General features: G+C 44.2%; 1 protein-coding gene across 1 annotated transcript in view; it reads right to left on the bottom strand.

Moving 5' to 3' along the window:
* Window positions 1-1973: 1973 nt before the first annotated feature.
* The window catches only part of LOC128710098 (transcription factor collier), a 45689-nt gene continuing 37048 nt past the window's right edge, over window positions 1974-10614 (bottom strand). Inside the window, exons 7-13 of the mRNA XM_053805137.1 lie at window positions 5676-5757; window positions 4420-4597; window positions 2896-3050; window positions 2698-2824; window positions 2400-2630; window positions 2158-2334; window positions 1974-2086 (exon numbers count right to left, since the gene is read on the bottom strand). Of these exons, the coding sequence (XP_053661112.1) occupies window positions 1974-2086; window positions 2158-2334; window positions 2400-2630; window positions 2698-2824; window positions 2896-3050; window positions 4420-4597; window positions 5676-5757 (1063 nt within the window). The remainder of the gene's footprint in view (window positions 2087-2157; window positions 2335-2399; window positions 2631-2697; window positions 2825-2895; window positions 3051-4419; window positions 4598-5675; window positions 5758-10614) is intronic.

The following is a 10614-nucleotide window of genomic DNA, read 5'->3' as shown; positions in this document are numbered from 1 at the left end:
ATTCCTGGAAAGGGATCGGTGGACAGGCCATGTCATCATTAACTACTCTACTGTGATCAGGTCAAGACGAAGAATAAGATTAAGCAACGCCTGGTCAAGCCTCAAGAAACCGTACCATCAAATTCGCAATCATTCACTGCCACAATTTGACGCCATTTTGGTCGACGAATTGAGGCCGGAAAAGACGATTCTGATCATCGCGTTGAAAAAATCATCTCGGTTACAAAAAAGCAGTCGCCAGGAATGGCCGTCCGTAGGTGTGGTTCCATATTTTACAATGGAACATTGGGATCACGAATTATTGGCTTGGAAATATCGAAATTTTACAGAAAAACCTAAACTTTTTAGGGTGTCATCAAATCTGCACAATCATTACAGTCAAAACCAAACATAACATGTACGTACACCGAGTGGTTTAGTTGAAGGTTTTCTAGCTTTATTTATATGATATAATTTCTTCCTGCAATGAAAGTCGTCTTCATAATTGATAAATTACCTACAGGCGAAATGTTGCTTCCTGTCCTAACGTTCATTGCCTAAACACAACAACCATACAGGGAGCCTCCATCTCCGTTTCACATTTCTCGTACTATTTTTTGTTTGCTGTGTGTTCAACAACTTGCTCTCCTTTTCCATACCTCACCATGGTTCCCTTCGACTACACACATTGGCTGGGCTTCAATTGTTTTGGTTTCTATGATAGTCGAAACGATGTGTTTGATTTTAGTGCCTTTTTTTTGGTTTTCGGGTTCCAGGACACTCCACCACGATCGGTAGCGCGAGCTCGTATACTGTCTGCGTTCTAGCTCGGTTCCCGTATGGTTTTCTTTTCCCGCCTTACGATTAATCTTATCCTTGATTACATTGTCCTTGCACATGCTTATCCTTGATTGATGCGCGGACACTTCACAAATCCTTGGATAAATCGATCAGCACATTTGCTAGCGTTTTATACTATAAGTATCTTTATATTGGGTGTGTGTGAGTGTGTTTCTTTTCTTCGTGTTCAAACATTTAGATTTTAATGGCTGGTAAATTTTGGCTGCATTTCATAATGTGTTTTGTAATTTTATTTTGCATTAAATGATTATTTTCATAAAGATATGATTGTGGTGATGAATCCTGGGCTGTGGCTGTTGCTTTCCGGCGGATTCAAACGCCGACCAAATTCAAACCCGGCCCCGTTCGCTTTCGATATGTACTCGATTGGTTTTGATTCGCTTCGATCCGGATCGATCCACCCTTTATCAGCACCGGACTGACTTCGATTTTACTATGACAGCAGGAGATTCTTCCTGTTTTCCACTAACTGGAATTTTGATAAAATATGACGCATGCACCCCCACTTCGTTGACTCGCGAGCTATCAGATTCGATTAGTTTAGTGTATATAAGATTAATCGTTAAATGGGATTAAAGTCTCAATGTGTGTTTTTTTCCCTTTCATCTTTTCCTCATTCCTTTTTTTTTATTTGGCAAAAAATTAACTACTTTAAGTATTTATATATGTATAGTATGCACGTTTGTCCCTACACTGCAAGTAGGGCCCATTTATGACCTTACGGTACAAAAAAACATGTGACTGTGAGATGAATAAACATACTTTACAGAAACTGTACAAAGGGAGTGGAAAGACCTTAGCACGTACTTTTTGCTACCTTGCCTCCAGTTTCGTTTTGGTACCAAGTGTATAATGCTGCGCGTGTTTGTCGGTTATTGCACATTAAATAAAAATGTTTATATAAAAGAAATAAACCGTTTCATACAGCTAGTGGTTTTAGTGTCGTGCTAGTCGCCCGCGCTTTGTTCGCGCACTAGAGTCGAGATTATAAACCGCTCTACAGAGCAGAGTACTGAAGACAAAACCATGTTTCCCGCCATTTTTCTTTTTGTACAAAATAATCTCCCGAAAACTATTTAACAGGATTCCACCGGAGGCTCAATGCCGGCGATCGCTACCCCCGGTGTGAGCGCTCATTTGGATGTGGTCGTTGCGGCCAACGGACTCGGCGTGTAGCCCTGTGAGGCGCAGGTCGTCATCGAGTACGGACTAAAGCCACTGCCACCACTCATCAGCCCATTGATTCCTGCAATTGAAACGTCAGTCAGTTGGTCAGTCAAGGCGCTACAGAACCGATCGGGAGCGTGTGCCACGTACTTGTGGAGGAGTTGAAGACGCTCGCAGGTGATGATGATAGACCGGTCATGTTGGGTGCGGTTGCGTACCCATTGCTGCTACCGTACGATCCACCGCCGGACGAATGGGGTGTCGAAGCGCTACTGCAGTATCCGCCTCGTGGACTTACGCTACTACTTTGGGCTCGTGTATACTCATCTGGAGGCGGGAAAGGAATTGTTCAGCATACTTCCCCACAGAAAATTCTAACTCATGTATACTACCTTCAGTCCACTGGCCAGTGCCATCCTGCACACTGACGGCAAGCTGCCCACTGTACGAATTGAATCCGGACGTCCCGTTCGGTGAACGTGGCATCGAGTAAAGTGCTTCCGCCAGATCTGCCGCTCGCTTTAGAATGATCTCCTTGGGCAGCTTCTCCGGATCTCCGGGATGGCGCGGAATTAGCTTCTGCAGCCGTTGAAAACCGTAATCGATCGTCGGTTCGCTCAGTGCTGTGTAGAAATGGAAGTTTGAGGTCTAGTGGTTGTTTGTATGGTTGCAGACATTTGCCATACTTACAGACATAAACGAACCGTCCCGGTGATCCTTTGCAGAACTGTTTACTTTTATACGACAGAGTTACCTCGACGACTCCGGGTATGTGTCGGGGTGGCGTTTGGACACGAATCGCATGCGATGTGATCAGCTGTGTGGAATAATGCGTGTTCATGTATAGTGATAGGTCCACTGCATGCGAACAACTCCGCGAACGCTTACCTCACTCCACACGAGCATAGTGCCGAAGACAACTTGTAATCCGTCGAAGAAATTATCACCAACGATAATAACCTGAGCTCCACCCGTAGTCCAGCCTTCGCTCGGTGAGATGGCTTTGATGCAAGGTGTAGCCATTGGAAGCGGTGGATAGATGCCTGCAATGGGACCGAACACACCGGACACATTAATTGTTGCGCTACGAAGGTTCATCATCGCACGATGGTTTGTCCATGCGGGCCGTGCTGGAAACGGTAGGGAAAGTCAACTTCAACTAGTCTCAGCTCCCGCGATGGCGACCATTGGACGACCATTTTGAACTCCATTGAAAGAGGACAAAAAATTCTGAACTACATGTTGAGCACGAAATCTAACAGCATCGCAGCCGCACACGTGTTGGGATGGATCTCGATAGATGAGATTGTCCACAACATGATGAGAAATGGAAATTTAATAGAATTCCGGTCCTACACGAACAATGTCATATCCAGCGGCGTGTGGATGGAAATTGCAATTTGTCAAAACCGTGGCAAACCTCGGCAACGCTCACACAGGAGTTCATTCATTAGCGTACCGAATTTCGAATCGAAATTAGATCCAGCTGGTCGTATCGTGACCGGGAAAAGGAAGTGGCTCGTACGTATGAAACGGCAGCAATGAATTTATTAAAACCCACACCGTGCATGGTTGGAAGTCCCAGATTGGAAGGTGAGCTTGAAACTCAATCAACTCGTACGATTCTTCCTAGAGCTTCCTTCCATTTCCTTTCTGCTGCTGGAATTGACTTCTTTGTGATATGGGGAAACTAGTGCACACCAGCACACACACACACGCACAAAAAACAATCCTCGCTTCATTTCACACCCGCACGGTATAACTCTTTTACGCTTGAGATGCATCATTTGAATGCACTTCCGGTGGAGTTCCAAACGGTGGAGTTCCACGTGCCCGAAAAAAAGGTGATTTGATTTATGGCGGCAGTTACTTCATCGGTGTACAATTTACGATAACGATTAAGCCGGAAATGAATCGCCCTGCAATCGCAATCGGGTGAGTTTGTGCACGGTGAGCTAGGTCTTGTTGAGCAGTTCCGTTCCGTTTCCATAGTACGAACGACGCGTCCGCAAAGAGCGAGTTCTTCCGAGAGTTTTGCTAATGCTTCGTTTATTGAAGGCAGTTGGCCACGTTCCGTTGAAGCGAGGCCAATTGCCTTCATTGATGCATGCAGTTTATCGTCGGAAAGAAATAGTGAGGCCAATTAGATCAGTGTGAAGAAAGGAGATAACGTTGGGAAGAAAGTATAAGAGGAATGTTACACAACTTTACAACACTTTACTACACAATAAAACATTGCGTAAATGAATGGAAAGTAATACAAATATAAAAATAAACGTAAGAAATATCACAAGTAGATGAACAAAAACAAAAGGCAAATGCAAATAATGCAACAATACACGACAATGAATGGGAGCTTGGGAGGAAAAATGGGTTTGAATTTGTTTTGAAGAAATAAATTTTGAAACCGACCGTCGTACGTACTGTCCGGGGCCAGATGGTGGCCCGACATTGCCAACGGAGAATTGGCTGTACCTTCGGGATCGAGCCGCTTTGCCCGGCGCCCGTGCTTGCTGTTGTTGTGGACGAACATGTTGTCCGAGATGGCCAGCAGCGGCCCGTCCACGGCCACCTGGGTCGCTATCACTACCTGCAATATATGGGTAATTGGAGGGTGCCATGGGGGGATTTCAGATTTACGTTGAAGGGGATGGAAAAGGGGTGGAACGAGAGGGAAGAGGAAGTTTGGCGGGATTTGTGATTTGAAGGTGAGGCCATGGGGGCATGGGAAGAGAGGGAGAGAGAGAGAAACAAAAAGAATATAATTAATTGCATTAAAAGATTAGCGAGGCGACTGGCTTTCCGGTTAGGTGGAACTATCTATGAACGTCCACGAGCTAGCTCCTAATACTGAATAAACTGCACTTTTTTCACAAAATGTAATTCTAGATGGTATAACTAAATGAGACTTTAGGTAAAGTGTTGAAACATAAACGAGCATTGTAATAAGAACGATTCAAGTAAAGTAGAAATGAAATTTAAAGAGAACTTAAGAGAATAAAGCAAATGTAAACATGCCCACGGACATGTAAAAGAGAAAGGAGAAGAAAAGATGGAGAAGACCGATTTTGCTTTGGATAGGCTAAAAAGGTTTTTTTCCTTCTCCCATTTCTCTTCACTGCTCGTAAAGTAGGCGGTGACGTTTGGAAGTTGCAACGCAACGGACCTCATTCCTGATCATCAGCTTAATTTTATCTTCTTTCGTTTAGCTACATGCTTGTTTGCTGTTGCTTTGGGTCGGTTCTTTGGGCGCACCGTGCATTGGTGCTCTATTCTTAGCACTTTGCCAGTGTCTTTACAAATTTCCCCATCATCATCCGTCTTTGGGAAGATTTATATACCTTGCAGTGACTGACGGTGGAACACATGGACACCGGGATCAGACAGGAGAAAAGTGATGGAATATTCCCCAGAGGAGTCCGAGGGAGCAGAAAAAAAGCTCAGCAGTTCGGTCTGTTTGAATGTCATTAACGCCATTTGTTTCCTATTGTCCCTGTTCAATTAACATCAAGATTTGGCTTTGTATTGCAAAATCTAATTGGTAATATTAAGACGATTTCTATAACGATTGCTGCTTTGCTGCCCCTAACTATTACACCTTCATTCCAGCAAGTCCAGCCAAGCCAGCGTCCAACAGTGTGTGTGTAAGGTTGGTGATTAATACTCACTTGAAATCGTCGCATGTCCCGTGGGTTGCCCGCATTCTTCAGACAGTTTTGGTTGCACTTGAGGAAAAACTTAAGGAAAAATCTGCAAAGATAAGAGAAAAGCGGGCGGTTAGAAATAGTTTCGTAATGCATTTGTTCCCTCTGAGCAGGCCGCGACAGCTGGGTAAATGTCACATTTTTAAAACCCCCAGATGGGCACTCATTAGCAAAACACCGAAAAAATTCCAAAAGGGGTGCTGCTTCTATTTAGTGGAGCTCATAAAGGAGCAATAAATGTGATCGTACTCGGTTCTAACCATCGCGCGTGGGTTAACCGATCAAAAGGGCAGACGTTTACGACAGGTCGAACAGATTGTTTTCGGTGAAGATGATCTAGTCAGCAACACTTTGCACGTGTGTTGCCGTGGTAACTTTAATAGTGGAATGGAACCTCTTGGGAAATGCTGGCTAGAAGCTTCGTACAAACACACCCCCGGGGAGGACATTTTGAACGCACTTTTGGAACGCTTCTGGTCGTGCCGTTTCAAGTTCCCGTACACTGTACCCTTGAATTTCTCTTCGCTCTCCGGAGAGTTGTTCACCACGGCTTAAAACCTTTAAATTACTCTACTTCAAAAGGGAGCCAAAAATCCGTTGATCCATTAAACAACTTGTTGTACAACAGTTCGTACCAAGCAGGCCATACCGACAGCCATCGGGACTTTAACCATCGCCTTGGGATGGTGGAAACGATGATGCAATAAATACGGTTTATTTGGTTGTTCACACTTTAAACCGTCCCACTGGAAGGTGAGAAGGAAGTGTCCCGAGGGGAACTTCTACAATGGGTCCTTGTCTTTTCGTCCCTCTGGCACTGTCCCGCACCAGAAGCGGCATGTTTGTACACTCTCGTGTCGGGTATTCGCGTGTTCTACACAAATCACACATACACACTCTCTCGTCTTGATCTTGAAGTGTGTCTACCGGTCGTCTACCGGGGTCCTAATTTATGGACGCTTCCTTTTCAGCTCGTTTGCTGCGACCGTTGTAAAGATCGCAGCGATACCAAACGCACCCGGAAAAAAAGATCCGGAACTGTTCGACGGTGTGTGTGTGTTGATAATTGCTTGGGCCGGTTTATTTATTACGTACGCACGGTGCCCGGGCGAGTCGTAATTAACATAAACCCGGCATCGGTTGGAGAAGTCATCACGGATATGTTCAGCATAGGGCTCAATGTATTCGAATTGAGTTGTAAGTGACACAAGATTCAGTTCGAAAAAAAAAACGGATCTTTATTGGGTATACAGTTCAGATACGGAAAAAGCTGGAAGCGATTTAGAATTGTTTCGCTGCAATTTGTCACACCGGGATGTGCGATAAATCCTGTCGCACTGTTGCGCCCTTCGTATTGTGTCAACATTAGAGAGACAGAGGTTATGCGCATCTAGCATATTTGCATATGAAGAAGAGAAAAGGTTTGCGATAAGTTATGGTTTACCTAATTATGCACAACACACAAAAAGGTACGAGTGAGTGTCTGTTTTTACTTATGAACTCGATGCCCAACTCTTAGTAGTAAAGCAATTAATTTATTCACCAAATCTACAGACACTCCAAATGAATATCTTTTTTTTGTGATTTCATTTACCCTCACATTTGATGTTGTTGAACCTCATTTCCAGTACCAGTTGTTGGTGAATGGGAAGAGATATATCGGTGGTAACCTAATCCAAACGCTACCCAACCAAATCCACAACAGATGAACAATGTTTACCGGATCTATTCATGCTTCATCCACTTCAGCTCATCTGCCCTCAAGTAGCGGTACGTCCAGACAGATAGAAGTGCCCACAAGATCTCACGAAATCTGATACCTGCCCTATTAGCTGCGGGTGGTTGCCGCTGTAACAGCGACACGGAAGGCAAGTAAAAATTAGCATCCCTACGGAAGGAGGATCATTTCCGACAAACAAAATCGACGGGGAGTCGATCCAGCATTTAGCGAAACAAGTGTATACTTAGTGCAAAATGCTCACACGCCACTGTTTGTGCCCTCGGTAGAATGTCGAAACGCCTGCCGACTGGGACCTAGAAAGAAGCAACCATATCGCAATTCCCCCTTTCCAAATCTGCGCTCGGTATGGGTTGTGCGGTGAAGACAAAAAAAAAACTGGACCACGTGCCTAACCTAGCGCAAAAAGTTCGACAGATGTTTGCCAATGGGCAAATCACATATTAAATAGACACTCAGCGGGTAGCCACCGGCGATCGGTATCCGTATTTCATCCCTGCTCAGTTTACCGAGAGGGAGTCTCCCTGCACAGGATCGACCCTTGACACCCCTCGGAAGCTCGCGGAATAGAGTTCCCTTTCCAAAACGTAATGCGCCGACGAGCATCGGTACTCGAGTGCAGCGGCTTCCGATATCGGTTTTTAGTTTTAGCTATTAGACCTTTTCCTTCCCAATGGCTTCCGTTCGTGGGCACTCGCACTCGAACCAAACCAGAAGTTATTAATAAAGGAAAACAGTACAGCAGTAATAAAATATTTACAAAGGAATTGTAATTGAGTTGGTTATTTACAATGGGATCGAGGCAAATGGCGAATGATAAATGTGCCACCGGTTTTTGGGGTGGGTGTTCACGACTTCTAGGGTGAGTACGCTAGGTCCGAGAAAAAGCAACCCAGGTTTTCGTGTTTGATATTGCACCGAATCATTCATCCATCCATCATCGTTTCGCCGGCGCACGATCGCACCAGGACTTCGGATGCATCTTGGTTGGAACCGGTGGGCGAAATGTTTACTGCTTTCGGTAGCCCGTTCGGGTCGGCTAATCAATTACTGACACTTGTACGCTGTTGAAAAATCTGTTACGATTTTAGGTGCCTGCGGGTGTCACCTTCCTTTGCCGGGAGGGAAGAACCGGCATCAGCTGGAGTTTGTTCGTGTTGGTGTGGATATAGCGATGAGTACGAGCATTGTAACTGAGCTGGATGGATGGCAAGGTCGGGATGAAGTACACTTTTGAAGAAAGACAAGTGAGTGACGAGAAAAACCTGACCATGTGGTACAATCTAACCACAAGTTTATATTTTGAAGAGTTGTTTGGTGGTTGCGTTGCAGTGTTTTTATTCTTGAAGATATAATGGGCATGATTGTAAACATTTTAGCCAAATAGCTCTTAAGTGTCTCCAGAAATGTTGACTGTTTGTGTTAATTAAATTAAGTAACATTGAAACGTACTTGGGGGTACTTCTGGGTTTTACTAATTAAGTTGAAGCATGAAGAAATTACAACAATGCTTGACAATTTTGAAAATATTTTGGAAAAGTTTAACAACAACATATTCTATTTTAAATTGTGTACTGAAAACCTCATAGTTTTACTACTCATGAACTAAAGCATATGAAGTAAACTATCGACATTGGCGACATCGTGAGCTGTTAGCTTATGGATTAGTTATGGTACATTAGTTTAAAAAGGATGGTATCCTTTAGTCGAGAAATCATTGATTCTATTAACAACACAAATCCACCATAATCGTTCCCAACTCCCTGTCTTTCGCTTTCCCCGTTTTGAGGGAACACCCATGCGGAAGGACACGCACAAAACAAAGCGTTAATCCTTTCAATTTAAATGTCAAACAGCATGTTTTTTTTTGCTGCGACATCAAAGCATTTGAAGGCGGGTTCAACAAATCCAACCCGTTGTACGTGCAGATTGAAAAGCAAAAACAAACTTACAGCGGTTAATGCCTCGTAACGAGAAGGAATCCAATCGTTTCATTAGCCGAACGCGTGTGGAAGAGAGAGTGGATCATATCCTTTTGGTACCATTTTAATTGTGACAATGAAGAGCATAATTTTAGTACAGAATGGCAACAATTCAACAAGGCTTTTGATGCCGTGCTGACTAGAGGATAGCAAAACTGCAACGGGGAGTTCTTTGAGTGTTTGAGTTTACATCCGATTTAGTTTGGTTTTTCGGTTTAACGTAACACAGGATGATAGTTCGGATAATTGAGAACTGATGTTCCGCTTCGGAGTGCGTTTGTTTGGAAGTTCTATTTCCCCTTCTTTTTATGCAGCGCCGAATGCTTCATTAAAAGGGCACACGGAGCACATAAAAAAGAGCGAGAGAAAGAGGACATTAAAAAACCTTTCCACTAGGTGACAGACTAGGGGTACTGCTGGCAACGATGGATGGATGTATGTTTGTTGTTTTATGTTCAGCCGTGTATGATCTGTTCCTCGTTTTTTTTTACTGTTGTTATTACGATGACGTTAATGCTTTTGTTCAGTAAGCGAGATGATTGTTTTCTGTTTTATTTCAAACGCCTTTTTGTAGAGTACAGTCTAGGTTTTTTTCTGCCTGGGTCGTTATCTGGGCCGAGTATCCTGTGTACGAGATGACCAGATGGGCGGAAGGATGACGTGTATCATGAAGAGAAGCGTGATTGCCTTGCTCCCTGAAAACCGGGTGTCATATATCATCCGGTCAGGCATCTGAGGTCACAAAAGGTGAACCAGAGATTGTGCCCGTTGTTCATTTCATCTTCGGGTGTAGCTTCATATTAGCCTGTGTGTTCGGGTAAGTGTTTGTTTAAAGTTACACCACTCAGTGTACAGTTACAGAAGCGCCAGCAAGAATATACACTACGAATTGTTGTATTCGGATGCCTCTTCCGCTACGAAGGATTCGAAGATTTGTCCAGGGAAACTTCCCGGAAAAAATGTACTTGTGCTTCCTTCCAAAGACACGAACATCTCGAACATTTCCTTTCACCCCGCTTTTCCCATCCCACGGGACCATTCTTCGCGAACAAATTGCGGTGTCCTTTTACAGTAGCAAGCAGTTCCTAGCATGCACCATCGAGACTCGTTCGTTCGTCGTTCCCAGCCAGATGTTTGTGCGGATGTTTCCCATGTTTTTCACGGCACCGTCGACAACACGTCA

Source organism: Anopheles marshallii, chromosome 2, assembly GCF_943734725.1.
Source record: "Anopheles marshallii chromosome 2, idAnoMarsDA_429_01, whole genome shotgun sequence".
Classification (NCBI taxonomy): Eukaryota; Metazoa; Arthropoda; class Insecta; order Diptera; family Culicidae; genus Anopheles; species Anopheles marshallii.
The sequence above is the reverse complement of the archived record's forward strand: the minus strand, read 5'-3'. Positions and strand labels throughout refer to the sequence as shown.